The sequence below is a fragment of the Diadema antillarum genome, unplaced genomic scaffold (genome assembly GCF_040938485.1).
Source record: "Diadema antillarum isolate AM-2024a unplaced genomic scaffold, OU_Dant_1.0 scf00000009, whole genome shotgun sequence".
Taxonomy (NCBI): Eukaryota; Metazoa; Echinodermata; class Echinoidea; order Diadematoida; family Diadematidae; genus Diadema; species Diadema antillarum.
Genome location: NW_027270898.1, coordinates 2,824,127 through 2,840,278, shown reverse-complemented (window position 1 = coordinate 2,840,278; position 16,152 = coordinate 2,824,127). Strand labels below are relative to the sequence as shown.

The 16,152-nt window shown below is 40.1% G+C and overlaps 1 protein-coding gene across 1 annotated transcript in view; it reads left to right on the top strand.

Annotated features, from left to right (window-relative positions):
* Nucleotides 1–338: 338 nt before the first annotated feature.
* The window catches only part of LOC139719775 (vesicular glutamate transporter 3-like), a 28,310-nt gene continuing 12,496 nt past the window's right edge, over nt 339–16,152 (top strand). The window contains exons 1-3 of the mRNA XM_071631162.1: nt 339–429; nt 1,260–1,352; nt 3,423–3,553. Of these exons, the coding sequence (XP_071487263.1) occupies nt 339–429; nt 1,260–1,352; nt 3,423–3,553 (315 nt within the window). The remainder of the gene's footprint in view (nt 430–1,259; nt 1,353–3,422; nt 3,554–16,152) is intronic.

The window sequence follows — 16,152 nt, the reverse complement described above, 5'->3', positions numbered from 1 at the left end:
TAACCCGTCCTCCTTATTTACAAAATGAGACTGTGAGGAATTACCCTCATACTGTCAATCCTCCAGAACTGAATAAGAAAACTTTACTAAATAGTTTTCTAATGCTGACATTATTACGATTAAACGTTTTGAAACCGCCGTATGCCAATCCCGCACGACTTTAATAGGGCCTATACACTCGTTTTCGTGCTCAAGATTCCCTACAGTAACTAAAGCTGAAAATGAAGGCGCATAATAATATGTTGAATGTAAGTATTGTGTCGTCTATCTGTGCAGGCCTTTCAATGCGTTGGTTCTTTGCCTTCGTAAGTTTCCTCGGTGTTACTGTGTGTTCCATGATGAGGATTAACATCAGTGTTGCCATGACGATCATGGCAAAAGCCAGTCACGCTACGCCAAATTCTTCCGAAGCAACGGCACATGACAACGGTAACTTAACGACCACTGAAACCGAGGTATGTTTCTTCCTCTAGATATTTGTCTCTAATCTTCTCAAACGTTGTCTATATATAAAATAAATCACAAGGATTGTGCAATATTATGAATATAGCCATAATTACAATACAAAAAAGAGGAATATTGACCCCCAAAAAAACTTCGCAATGCCCTCCCCCCCCCCAAAAAAAAAGGAACACCTATACAGTATTCTTGTAAAATGCGATATCAATAAAGAGAGGGAAAATTTTCTCGCTTCAAGGCATGCTACCATTATGTCCAAATAGTACATCTCGAGAAATATCAATTTTTGATAAATCGATCCTGTGCCTGAATAACACTTCTTTTATTAATGCACTATTATGGAGATGTCGTGGCTGAGTTGAATGACATTCATGAGCGCTGTGTGGTTCGTGGGTTCGAGCCCGTGCGAAGCCTGACACGTTTGCCCTTCAGCAATATCTTATATTGCTATATCCACCCATAAGGAGTATAAATGGGTTACCCGGTAGGCTGAGAAAGTTTATATTGGCTGATCAGCAGGTGCGCGCCTACAGGGAGTGGAGAGGGAGCATTGTCAGTGCTGGTTAGAAATAATGTATCCAGCCCCTGCACATGTGTAATTATCTATATAAAGACTAACAAGTATAAGAGAGAAGAAAATGAAAGCTCACAAAACGTTCAACCCTTTATTTGTCTTTTCTTACATTGTATTTTTCCAATATCTCTTTTTTTTTTCATGGAGTTCGGTTGGAATTCAAAAACCCAGGAACTGTTGATTGCCGCCTTCTGGATAGGGTTTACAACTATACAAATCCCTGCAGGTTACCTGGCCGACAGACTTGGCGGGAAGTGGTTGATCGCCTGCGGGGTCTCCCTCTCCGGCATTTTCAACCTCCTGGGTCCCATTGCGGCACGTAATGGGGTCGCCCTTTTCTTCCTTACGCGATGCTGTTCTGGACTCGGGGAGGTAATCCGGCGTTCTGTCAAAGAGGTGTAAATTTAAAAAAAAAAAAAACCGTTAAACAAACAAGTTCACTCTCATTTTATCTATAAATGTATGGATTGAGATAAAGCTGCAATATAAGTGGAACACATCCGTGCAAGTTTGGGGGAAATTTGGACAATCCATTCAAAGGTTATAAAGTTTCTGTGCAGTCAATGCTGGATGAGAAAACTATACAGTATATTGATGTAACATGTGTAGAACGATATAAGAAAAATAAGTATAAAGTGAATTCCACAAAATTACATGATTTGAAAAAAAACAACAACACATCCTCAACTTGTAACTGCATGGCATATAATATCAAGAATTACTCCCCTTGCCTTCAGGAAGAGGCAAGTCATGTGCTCTTTTATTATGCGAGGAAAGTGAAAATATTTTGAATTTTATTCATATTTTCTAAAATTAGTACGTTGCTTATTTGAATGAGAGTACTTGCAGGGTATGTATTTCAATCTAGAGCAACCAAGGATACAATTCTGATCGATGAACAGGCTCTAACCTATACACCATCATTCCGGAAAAGTTAAGTAAAGTAAAGTATGTTGGCTGAATAGGGAGCTTTAGACTTACAACGCAGACGTAGATGACGATTGCGTTGGCCGTTCTCTCCTCTCCCCGCGTCATGTTTTGCAAAGTACTGTAGCTTTTAATCACTAGCGGTAATCTGGCGCCCCATATAGGATCATTCATCTGATAGCTCTGGGGTGTTTTGAGCGGACGCAAAAACATTGGAAGCGACCGTGAAAACTCAGACTCGATTTTTAATGATGAGAAATTCGCGCATGAGCAGAACGGTTTCTTTTTCTTTCTCTGCACGTCCGCGTTGCAAAAATCTAAGGCTCCATAATGACGTATCTGCGAAGAGAAATTCAATTCAAACTTCCATATTTCACGTTTTCAACTTTTAATTGCTTTGCAAAGGGAAAAAGAGAGAGAGAAAAGCCCATAAACCCTCTGCTAGAGCACAATGTATAATATCCACGAAGATTTCTTTGTTGTTGTTTTTCTCACAGGCCATATTGAATGACGTATACACAATTATCATTTGTTTTGCTTACAGGGTGTTTTCATCCCATGCATTGCTACCATGGTGAATAAATGGTCTCCAACCCAGGAGCGAACAAGGTTGATGTCATTCATCACTGCAGGTTGAACAATTCACTTGAACTTTGTGCATGATTTTCCTTGTAACTTCATATTTTTTTCTTCTCGTTCATTAGTCAAGATGTTAGTTTAACAAGTGCTAAAAGCTACAAGTTTTTCGAATTATTGAAATGAAACTAGTATTCGTAATGACAGTAATATATAGACAATGATAGGACCTACCATTCATGTCGTTGATACTGAATATAATTCTAATGTTGATGAAACCAACAATATCTAAAGTGAAGCATGCAGATAATTGTAGGCAATCAACTGATAACTTTAATTTCTATCATATTATTACAGTCATCACATTCCTTGTTTGTTTTGTTTTTCATTGTTTCAGCGCTTGGGTTTGGAAATGCAATCGGTCAGTCATTATCCGGAGTGATCTGCAGATATCATGGTTGGCCCATCTCATTTTATATCCATGGTATGTTTTCAAGGGATGATGTTAACTTTCATTTATCTTTGGCAAAGTCTATAGTGTATATGCCTGTGATATGATTTCTGATTTACTCTGTGTTATGTTTTGTTGGTAAAAAAAAAAGATGAAATAAATGAATTGAATTGAATTGAATTGAATTGAATTGAATTGAATTGAATTGAATTGAATTGAATTGAAGTGATTGTTCGTTTTGCAGAAGGTTCCTTAATCCGAAAATGAACTAAGGTTCGTTCAATCGTTGTTCCAAAATACACAGATTCCGTTTAGATGTTCGTGAATCCGGAAATCCGAAGGATAAGTTGTTATTTCGAATGTTCGAAATGGGGATCCATGTGATATTATATTATAGTATATAATTAGATGATATTCTCCTCTTTTCTTTGACAGGTTCGATTGGTCTTGTATGGGCGGTGTCCTGGATTGTTCTAGTTTATGAGGATCCCAGCTTACACCCTTGTATATCGGGCGAAGAACGGAACTACATTGAAAAGAACAGATTCACAGTGATGGGTGTATCGGTAATTGAAGGCAACGCACAACAAAGAAAACCAAAACCCAAAGAGCAACGTGGATTGAGTGAAAGCAGCCAAATTAGTAGAACACATCAGTGAACGTTTGAGGAAAATCGGACAATCGATGCAAAAGTTAAATATGATATGAATTTTTAAAGTTTTAATGTTGTAATGACTGGATAAAGAGACTACTTCAGTTTGTGACATGTGTGGACAACAATCATAATACAGAAAATTGAAAAAAAAATCAACATACTTTCACTTTTCTCAGCTCATTAAAAGAGCACTGGTCATGACTAACCTCTCTCAGAAAGCAGGGGTAATGATATTATTATGTCATTATGTCAGTAACAAGTTGATGGAATGCGTAATTTTCACGAAAAATTAAGTTTCGTCGATTTTTTCTTTTATGTTCTTTATATCGTCCGCCGAAGACGTCATAAACTTCTACTAAATTAAATGTTGCTGCATGTGTTCACTCAATCCACATAGCTCTTTGGATTGTGGTTTCCTTTAAATAGAAATGTCTTCTTCTTATAGGACACTCGCCTTCATAGACAACTTATGATGATTCTAACGGATACAATAAGATTTAATTTCCTGGTCAATTGCTATTAAAGAATTAAACAAAATTGTTTGCTGGTAGGTTATGAGAGTGGAAGGTCAACATTGGGTGTACAACTATCTGCCCTATCTACAATGACAATTGTTATATGCTTAAATTCTGTTTGAGGTGATGGGAAATTCCCACTAAAAACTTTGAGCACGTATTAAACTGTCGAAGTCAGTAAACTGTAAAATTTAGAAGTGATAGGCCCACAATCGACTGTCATGCACTCTCCCAATCATAGGCGTACCCAGGATTTTTTAGAGGGGGGTGTTCAGTGGCGTACCGTGGGTCAAGACATTGGGTGGGGGCGCACCTCATGGAAGCAACATCAGAATTGCATAACTGTACAATTAAATGCGAGCGAGCGGAGCGAGCGAGCTTGAAAATTTTGACATTTTACAGTCCCCAAACTGCCGTTTGTAGCTATATACAGCTGTATAATAATATATATATATATATATATATATATATATATTTGCTTTGGAAATTAAGGGGGTTGCACCGGGTGCAACTGCTGGCAGTTGCTGGCAGTACCATCAGGAGAATGGCATAACGATTAAATGCGAGTGAGCGAAGCGAGCGAGCTTGAAAATTTTGACGTTTTAAGTCCCCAAACTGCCGTTGGCAGCTATATTTTTTCGCTTTAGAAATTAAGGGGAGGGGGCGCACCGAGCGCAACTGCTGGTAATTACTGACAGCAACATCAGGAGAATTGCATAACGATTAAATGCGAGCGAGCGAAGCGAGCGAGCTTGAAAATTTCGACATTTTACAGTCCCAAAACTGCCGTTTGTAGCTATATTTTTTCGCCTTAGAAATTAAGGGGAGGGGGCGCACCGGGCGCAACTGCTGGCAATTACTGACAGCAACATCAGGAGAATTGCATAACGATTAAATGCGAGCGAGCTTGAAAATTTTGACATTTTACAGTCCCCAAACTGCCGTTTGTAGCTATATTTTTTCGCCTTAGAAATTAAGGGGAGGGGGCGCACCGGGCGCAACTGCTGGTGATTACTGACAGCAACATCAGGAGAATTGCATAACGATAAAATGCGAGCGAGCTTGAAAATTTTGACATTTTACAGTCCCCAAACTGCCGTCTGTAGCTATATTTTTTCGCTTTAGAAATTAAGGGGAGGGGGCGCACCGGGCGCAACTGCTGGTAATTACTGACAGCAACATCAGGAGAATTGCCACAACGATTAAATGCGAGCGATCGAAGCGAGCGAGCTTGAAAATTTTGACATTTTAAGTCCCCAAACTGCCGTAATATATGTATATATATATATATATATATATATATATATGCTTTGGAAATCAAGGGGGTTGCACCGGGTGCAACTGCTGGCAGTTGCTGGCAGTAACATCAGGAGAATGGCATAACGATTAAATGCTAGCGAGCGAAGCGAGCGAGGCTGAAAATTTTGATATTCTAAGTCCCCAAACTACCGTTGGCAGCTATATTTTTTCGCTTTAGAAATTAAGGGGAGTGGGCGCACCGGGCGCAACTGCTGGTAATTACTGACAGCAACATCAGGAGAATGGCATAACGATTAAATGCGAGTGAGCGAAGCGAGCGAGCTTGAAAATTTTGACGTTTTAAGTCCCTAAAATGCCGTTGGCAGCTATATTTTTTCGCTATAGAAATTAAGGGGAGGGGGCGCACCGGGCGCAACTGCTGGTAATTACTGACAGCAACATCAGGAGAATTGCATAACGATTAAATGCGAGCGAGCGAAGCGAGCGAGCTTGAAAATTTCGACATTTTACAGTCCCAAAACTGCCGTTTGTAGCTATATTTTTTCGCCTTAGAAATTAAGGGGAGGGGGCGCACCGGGCGCAACTGCTGGCAATTACTGACAGCAACATCAGGAGAATTGCATAACGATAAAATGCGAGCGAGCTTGAAAATTTTGACATTTTACAGTCCCCAAACTGCCGTTTGTAGCTATATTTTTTCGCCTTAGAAATTAAGGGGAGGGGGCGCACCGGGCGCAACTGCTGGTGATTACTGACAGCAACATCAGGAGAATTGCATAACGATAAAATGCGAGCGAGCTTGAAAATTTTGACATTTTACAGTCCCCAAACTGCCGTTTGTAGCTATATTTTTTCGCTTTAGAAATTAAGGGGAGGGGGCGCACCGGGCGCAACTGCTGGTAATTACTGACAGCAACATCAGGAGAATTGCCACAACGATTAAATGCGAGCGATCGAAGCGAGCGAGCTTGAAAATTTTGACATTTTAAGTCCCCAAACTGCCGTAATATATGTATATATATATATATATATATATATATATGCTTTGGAAATCAAGGGGGTTGCACCGGGTGCAACTGCTGGCAGTTGCTGGCAGTCGTGCATACGATTAAATGCGAGCGAGCGAAGCGAGCGAGGCTGAAAATTTTGATATTTTAAGTCCCCAAACTACCGTTGGCAGCTATATTTTTTCGCTTTAGAAATTAAGGGGAGTGGGCGCACCGGGCACAACTGCTGGTAATTACTGACAGCAACATCAGGAGAATTGCCAAACGATCAAATGCGAGCGAGCGAAGCGAGCGAGCTTGAAAATTTTGACATTTTACAGTCCAAAAACTGCCGTTTGTAGCTATATTTTTTCGCCTTAAGAAATTAAGGGGAGGGGGCGCACCGGGCGCAACTGCTGGCAATTACTGACAGCAACATCAGGAGAATTGCATAACGATTAAATGCGAGCGAGAGAAGCGAGCGAGCTTGAAAATTTTGACATTTTACATTTTAAGTCCCCAAACTGCCGTAATATATATATATATATATATATATATATATATTTGCTTTGGAAATTAAGGGGGTTGCACCGGGTGCAACAGCTGGCAGTTGCTGGCAGTAACATCAGGAGAATGGCATAACGATTAAATGCGAGCGAGCGAAGCGAGCGAGCCTGAAAATTGTGACATTTTAAGTCCCCAAACTACCGTTGGCAGCTATATTCTTTCGCTGTAGAAATTAAGGGGAGGGGGCGCACCGGGCGCAACTGCTGGTAATTACTGACAGCAACATCAGGAGAATTGCATAACGATTAAATGCAAGCGAGCGAAGCGAGCGAGCTTGAAAATTTTGACATTTTACAGTCCCAAAACTGCCGTTTGTAGCTATATTTTTCGCTTTGGAAATTAAGGGGAGGGGGCGCACCGGGCGCAACTGCTGGCAATTACTGACAGCAACATCAGGACAATTGCATAACGATTAAATGCAAGCGAGCGAAGCGAGCGAGCTTGAAAATTTTGACATTTTAAGTCCCCAAACTACCGTTGGCAGCTATATTCTTTCGCTTTAGAAATTAAGGGGAGGGGGCGCACCGGGCGCAACTGCAGGTAATTACTGACAGCAACATCAGGAGAATTGCATAACGATTAAATGCAAGCGAGCGAAGCGAGCGAGCTTGAAAATTTTAACATTTTACAGTCCCAAAACTGCCGTTTGTAGCTATATTTTTTCGCTTTGCAAATTCGGGGGGGGGGGGCGCACCGGGCGCAACTGCTGGCAATTACTGGCAGTAACATCAAGAGAATGGCATATAACGGTAAAATGCGAGCGAGCGAAGCGAGCGAGCTTGAAAATTTCGACATTTTACCATCCAAAAACTGTCGTTTGTAGCTACATGTATATTTTTTTCGCATTGGAGGGAGGGGGTGCCCGCTGCGCCCCCTGGATCCGCCACTGGTAGTCAAGGGTGTCGGTTTATGTTCATGATTGGGGGAGGTATGACCAGCGAGGGGGCGTCGAAGTAACCAAGCGGGAGAAGGATGTCCAAATTCTGCACTTTATATAGAGCATCCCCTAATGTGTTTGTGTTTGTGAGTGTGTGTGTTTCATATAGATGGAAAAGTTAGGAAATAGCCAAGGTCAAGTCTTATTATTGGCAATGCAAGGCATTTTAATATAGACTAGTATGTAAAGCAACACTGCAAAATCAATGATCAAGCTTTGATAGCAAATGTGTAGAACCTATCAAACATTGCGCAACATTGCAGCGACTCTTTTTGCCATTCCGATATTCTGAGTACACTGCGCACATCCTGCTTGTATTCAAAATGCCAACCAGGAATCACGCTGAATCACAATCTTTTGTCGTATCCGGGCTTTTTGAACAATCTTATACCTCTTTGATTATATGGTTAAAAGAAATCTAAAAAAATATATATTTTTTTCTTGATCACCGTTTCATGTCGATTTCAAAAGCAGTTTACTAACCCTTGAATTGCCATTTTCGTAGGTTTTTTTCTTTCTTTTTTCCTTTTTTTTTAAAATCAGCGGATGGGGGGGGGGGGGGCACTTGCCCCCCCCCCCCCCCATGCCCCCGTAGTTACGCCACTGTTCCTAGACCTAGATATCTAATGAATTTTAGGCGCAATATTTAGTCATCCAACCACAATTTGTAGACTCACATTCAGTTATCTTTCAGTTTTAACTTTCAGTCATTGAAAAAATTCATATCTACTATTACTAAAGATTACCAAGTCCATGTGCTATTACTAATCACATTGAGTAGCAAGTAACTTGCTACTCCCAGAGCTTCCAGAGCTTGCTGCTTCCAGTAGGCTACTATACTGACTGTACTTGGTAGTCAGTGGCGTATCTAGGGAAAACGGCGCCCGTGGCAAGCGCGAAAATTGCGCCCATAATTTCTGAGAAAGTGTTCAACCCCAACCCCATCCCAGTAAGGACTTTAAAAAAGTCCTCATGATATGCTTTTTGAAGCACTTAAGAGGGGTCTTTTGAGGGTGATTTAAATGTATAAATAGGCAACCCTAAATTTTGATATATTTTGGCGAGCGAGCGCAGCAAGCGAGCCGAAAATCTTTATATTTCAGCTTTATACATAACATGGAATTCTTGTCATTTTTGGTTATTAAATCTTCGAATTACAATTCTAATCATAGTGACGGCCTTATAGATAACGATTTGTACCAACAGTGTCCAACCCCATCCCGGTAGGGACTTAAAAAAAGTCCACATGATGTGCTTTTTCAAGCACTTATAGAAGGGGTCTTTTGAGGGTGTTTTAAATGTAATAGATATTGAAGAATTTTGGCGAGCGAGTGCAGCGAGCGAGCCGAAAATTTTTGTATTTCAGCTTACAAAACATGGAATTCTTGTCATTTTGGGTTATCAAATCTTCGAATGACAATTCTAATCAAGATATAGTGACGGTCTTATAGATAACGATTAATACCAACAGTGTTCAACCCCAATCCCATCCCGGTATATGGACTTAAAAAAAGTCCACTTGATATGCTTTTTCGAGCACTTAAAAGGTTTTTTGAGGGTGATATAAAATCTGATAAATTTTGATAAATTTTGGCGAGCGAGCGCAGCGAGCGAGCCGACAATTTTTGTATTTCACCTTACAAAACATGGAATTCTTGTCAATTTTTGGTTATTAAATCTTACAATTCTAATCAAGATATATAGTGACGGCTTCATAGATAACGATTTATGCCAACAAACTAAGGACTTGGAAAAATACTCTGAATTACTACAAGTGAGTGAGCCGAAATTTTTATATTTCCACGTCATCATTACGTTTTGTTCTTCTTATTTTTTTTTTTTGATAAATTTTGGCGAGCGGGCGCAGCGAGCGAGACGAAAATTTTTATATTTCAGCGTTACAAAACATGGAATTCATGTTTTGTTTTTATCTTGTTTGATTTGGTTTTCTGTTTGCGCTCAGCTTCGCGCGCGGTGCAGTAACGTAGTGTTAACACGTACTGTACACGAGTTCTTTAGTGCGTATGATATTATGTAACTCCATAATGTATCATCATCCACACAAACATTAAAACAAGGAAGAGAGAGAGAGAGAAAAAAATGAACGCAAAAGAAAGGAAAGGCGGAATTCAAAACGGAAATAAAAGCAGTAAAGACAGCTTTTGTTTCATTTGTCAACATCTAAGCATTGCTGAAGAGGGGTGTTGAATAGCTCAAACACCTCCCTTTTGCCCAAGGGGGGTGTTTGAACACCTTAAACACTCCCCTTTTGGCAAAGGGGGGTGTTTGAACACCCAAAACACCCCCCCCCCCCCCCCCCCCCCCTCGGTACGCCCTTGCTCCCAATTACCGCGTGATGGCTAGAGAAGGACGGGCACAGTGATGTATACAGCTTCAATACGTCGGACTTATCGTCACTGTTATGTTGCATAAACGCTTATATATTTCTCATAAAATGTGATTTAGACAAGTTACCATTAAATTTTTATTCAAAAAAAAGGTGATCGATGGGATTACTGGTTGGTCTATTAATCACACCTAGGATAATACTCTTTTGTTTTTGATTTTGGATTATTTCAATAAGAGATTCACATCAGTTAATCTGTAGATCTGTCCATACCCAATTTAATTTAAAAACAGAGAGCCCAATGTCCACCACCCCCTTACCTGTATGTAGATCTGTCCATACACAATTGAATTTCAAAACTGAAAGAGCCCAATGCCCACACCCTCCCCCCCCCCCCTTCCCTGCATGTAGGGCCTATAGGCGGTCCAATTGCAGACACTGGATGATCATGCTTACTTTGTTGTTAAATGCAGGTTGGATAGTGAATTTGCACATACCCATGGTTTCCATCAATTCCAGTTTTTGAAAGGGATAATTTTAGAGACCTGATTTCTTCTCAGTTCTCGGATAATATGCCGTTAGTATTACGTCTAGTATATACGATAGTATTGATTATTGTCGTGCGGTGAGCTATGCTTGGATAACTTTTGAGCTGGTTTTGGCGAACCCCTCTCTCTGTCTATAATGGAATAAACTTTGTTGAATATAATAACCTCTAGGTTAGTAAGCTAATAAAATACTTAATATCCCGACTGCGTCACTATGGAAATGAAGATAATTTGACATTGATTTCTAATGCAATAGTTTTACATAATGATTATGGAAATATAATCCTTAATTCGGCTTATGTATCCAACAATTACAAAATTTGAATCTGTAAGAACTCGTTGATTCTTAATGTAATACCATGTATTTCTATGATTGCAATAATATTCTCTTGTCTTAGCTTGTATTTAGTGAGTTTGTTCCTAAATACCATTTCTGTACGCAGGTGATGTCTCTGCACATACTTTTATTGTGTATAGTGGGGTATTTGTATTTCGCAAAGTGGAGCCTATGGAAAGCATCTTCATAAGGGCTTTTTACACTTGCGTTTCTTAACCCCGGACTTTCTCTGACCCAGGACTATCGTTAGTCCCGTACCAATTTTTTCAGCTTTTTACACTCGCCAATTAGTCCCGTACTATCTCTTGTCCGGGGCTAAGGAGAAAACTGACCTTTTTACACTCGTATTTCTTAGCCCCGGACTTTCCAAACCACATGATGTTCATAATTACGCTGTGTACTGTACACGCACACGCACGCACTGGCAGCACTTGATTACCTCGTTTCTGATTGGTCAGTGAGGGTCGGACTTCGTCTCCGTCGCTTAGCCCAGGATGATTTTTTCGTTCTGTTTACACTCACTTGCTTGGCACCGCAATTGCGGTGCTAACCCCTGCTATTTTGCAGGGCCAGATAGTACCGTACTATCGGTGGGGCTAGCCCACTTTGGCAAAAACGAGTGTAAACAGAAAGTGGGCTAAGGATAGTCCCGTACCAACGGTGGGGCTAAGCCCCCCCCCCCCCCCCCCCCCCCTTAGCCCCACCGTTGGTCCGGGGCTAAGCAAAAATTTACAAGTGTAAAAAGCCCTATAGATGCCAAGTTCAAAAAATATTTATGAGTGAGATTTTCATGACTCAGCATCTCAGCGCGCGCACATATGTGCGTGAGCGAGGGGAGGGTGTGGGAGGGGGTGTCCGCCCTCCCACGGTAGGGAGCTTTTTCAATTTTTAGCTCTTAATGGTGCAAGTTGGTGCATACTTAAAAAAGTGATAGTATAGAGGCTACTATGTAATCCCGTGAGATTTTTGTGCAAAAATTGATTTTTTTTTTTTGGCTAGCTTTGTCAATTTGGGGGCGCTGAATCCAAAAAACTTCGGTTCCATTTTTTCCGACCACGTCTTCAGCCGCCATTTTGAATTTCAAAATGGCCGCCATAGCAAACTGTATTTTTATCCATATCTCATTAAGTGAGCATTGTAGAAGCTTCAAATTTGGGGCAAAGTGCATGGTTGTGATGTCAGACACTCTGGTATATCTTTTTCTGATATTGTGAGTTGTTTTGATACAATATGTAGGCTGTCATCTTGAATTTCAAAATGGCCGCCTTAGCAAACAATATGTTAAACCATATCTCATACAATGAGCATTATAGAAGCTTCAAATCTGGTGCAAAATGCATGGTTGTGATGTCAGACACGCTGATATATCATTTTCTGATATTGTGGATTGTTTTGATAAAATTCGTAAGCTGCCAATTTGAAATTCAAAATGGCCGCCATAGCGTTTTTACCCATATCTCATATTGCAATTATTGTAGGAGCATCAAATTTTCAGTAATGTACATGCTTGTGGTGTCCAACGTTCCAGTACAGCTGTTTCCTATTGTGGATCATTAGATAGGCCACCATCTTGAAATTCAAGATGATGGCCATTTAAAAACATATAATACTGTGGTAAGCGCCTTTGATGAATTTGCCAAAATTGTCCTAGTTAGACCGAATTCATTTTCAGGTCACGCAGAACGACAGCCAGCTCTTAATTCAAAATGGCCACCATAAATTCAGACTGTAAGGATGAGGTTCCAATGACGTCATCAAGCCATCCTGAGGGGCAAAAACTGCATATTGGGGGGGGGGGGGGGGGGGGGGGGGGGGGAGGGGAGGGGTCCCATACCACTTCCCATAAGTGTGGGCAAGCGTGTAAGCGTTACATCCCACGACCGTGTTGACGTCCCATAATAGCCAGGCGGGTATATGGTTTGCGTACTGTGTGCTACAGCTATGCGCTTAATACACACGTGATTTGTTTTTGCCTCTCAGGCAATACATTATTTGGTGTCTTGGAACCTCGTTGATAGTTATATTCAATCCCAGTTATTAAATATCTGTACAAAAGCAAACATTGATACGATTAAAGGTGATCTTTAAAAGCTTGATTCTGCCTCGAGAGAATGAAGACAAACAAGGAAAAGTCTCGCAATGGCAAGAAATGCCATGGTCACCCTACCAGGGTCCCGTTGCATAAAACTTTTTCAGCAACCTTAGAAAATTCAGGTTGGGATTTGCCCAACCTGAATTTTCTAAGGTTGCTAATCTAAGAATGTAAAATCCGTTGCATAAAAACTCTGGTTGGGAGCTTCCTACCGGAATTTTGTGATTTCAACCAGAAAAAAATCCGGTTGGAGTTTTATGCAACGGGCCCCAGGTATCCCATTCACAAGCTTGTTTGTTGACCACAAAATGAAACAACTCATCAGGAAGCTCATAATTGCTGGATGTATTTCTGGAATAACATAGAATGAATAAGGAATGTCAATGACTAGGTTTTTTCCTGATTGCCCTGTGTGGGTCATCCTCAATTATCAAGACTTCCAAGATACTTACTGCTGTACCGCCAATGATTCTAAAACTACAAAGGAGCAATAATAGCTCAGATCTGTGGCACTTTGGATGCAGCAAAATTCCTCAATGATTTATAACACCATCACACGAGGGTAATCTCAAAAACTGTCACTGCATTGAAACTGATGAATATGGTGTTTGGCAATCAGGTATCGGAAACATTCAAGGAGGATATTCTAGAAAGAGATGATAAGGGAAGTTTTCATGTTCTGTACTAAGAATTTTTATCTTAAAGAATTAAAAAAAAATCTATCTTGGCTAATATGAGAAAGGCCAGACAATCAGCTCTTGCAATTGAAATACACCATTTAAGATTGGATCAAAAGTCATTAAGCTTAAGAGGACCAATACCTTCTTATAACACTACTACCGGTACAACAGTCTGATAGACCTGTCATTATCCAGTCATTGCTGGACGATACAATTATCGGAAGTTATAAGCTCTACTGTTCTAAGTAATTCCACAATCACTCTTCATATCACAATTTTATGACCTTCTCCTCATTCTCACTAACTAAGGTTCATTTTTCATACCCATGCCTTAGAAACCCACAAAACTGAGCCAAATAATCAGCCTGAAAGTTGAAATATTGATCAGTCAATTCCATCTGACACAGATACCACATCACGGAAAAAAAAGAAACAAAGGGTTCATCAAAGATGCCATGGGAGCTGTCACCCATCACAACGAGGAATGCATGTATTAGATGCTACTTCAAGAGCAACAGGGAATTTCAGAGATATTGATGATTATTACGTATAGACACTGACATTTTCATTCTCCTGAATAGATCTTTGCTTTACTTTTAATACTGCATCGCATGTTGTCTGCTCCATCACTAGAAAAGGAGATAAAAGTACAACTGACATTGTTGAGAGATTATGTTCTGCAAATTGTTGCGAACAAAGGTCTGCTTGGTCATGCCTTTCATGGTGCAGGCTGAAGTTGAAAATTTGAGGATGTCTCAAAGAGCAGATGGATCAAGAATTCTCTAAGCCTTGAATCATGCAGAATGTGCAATGACACAGTCCATGCCTACCAGAAGTTGGGCGTGGATGATTTCAACCTGGACTATCTCCCGCTTTGCTCTCGTAGTGTCTTGATACAACACATCCAGAGAACAAACCTCGTAAACTTTCACAACCTAATTTGTGCCTCTACTTACAGGGGAATATAATATCGTACATTGTAGTTATTTTCAGCGGATATGCATAAACTGTGCAATTAAACGCTTTGAGCTTCATACACCAACGGTAGCCATAGAATTCATTATCATGTTCATGTGGCACGAAATGCAAAAGCCATTGTTTCTGGAAAAATTTAGAACCAATTCTTCCCATTGTACAGCCCTATACAAGTGCTGTGACTTCAAAAGCACATGCAGGGAATGAGCCTAGAAGACATAAACTAAGTAAATATCCCATGAATTTTTAGTACTCATGCAGCTAATATTGTTTATTTAAACGCTACAACCATATCGTCTAAATGGTGGCATTTAGTCACTCAGACACAGTTATTGAGGCACTTTTTTCCATTCACAAGTTTTACCCAAATGCAAGCTCTTAAAGGAATGTTTCCCATGGCAGCCATTTTGCATTTCAACATGGCAGTGTACCTACAGGAATTAGTCCCGCTTACGCAATAATGATACTATTTACTGAAGTGATTGACTTACACATAGGTCCTACGTGAAAGTGCTCCAGCATGCTTGACTTTGCAGGGTAAAGATCTCACAGCACCTAATATGGGTCGAAATTTATCTTGAATTTCAAAAGTGGCAGCCAATGCGAGTAATCCATTATTACAGAATATATATAATCATGTGTGTGTGTGTGTAAGTGTGTGTGTGTGTGCTTGTAAAAGAATGTTCAATGTACACCATCATAAAGATTGATATGACTAAAAGTTGCTTGCCATTAGCTGAAAAGCAGTCATTTTGAATGATAAAATGGCAGCCTCAAAAATGATCTGCAATTTTAGGGAGGGAATCAAAGTTCATCTGAATGTTCAACATCATGAGCCCGGTTTATGCCAAAAAATGTGAACTTTCTATATTGGTTACAACATGAACTATGGGTCAAAATATACATTCTGGTATGGTGGCCATTTTTAATTTCAAGATGGCCACCTATAATATCAAAATTGACCATTATTTCAGAAGAAGATGTTTCAGAAAGTCTGATAGCATATGCATGCTCTTTTCCCCAAATTAGAACCTATACACAATGCATATGATATGAGATATAGGCCCAATTACATTTGCTATGGTGGCCATTTTGAATTTCAAGATGGCCGCCAACCAAAATGATCCATCATTTAAAACAAAGAAGTATATATTAGCATGTCTGACATCATAAATCATAGGCATGCTTTTTGCCCCAAATTTATACTTTCCATGATGCTTACAACCTGAGACACAGGTAAAAATACATTTAGCTATGGCGGCCATT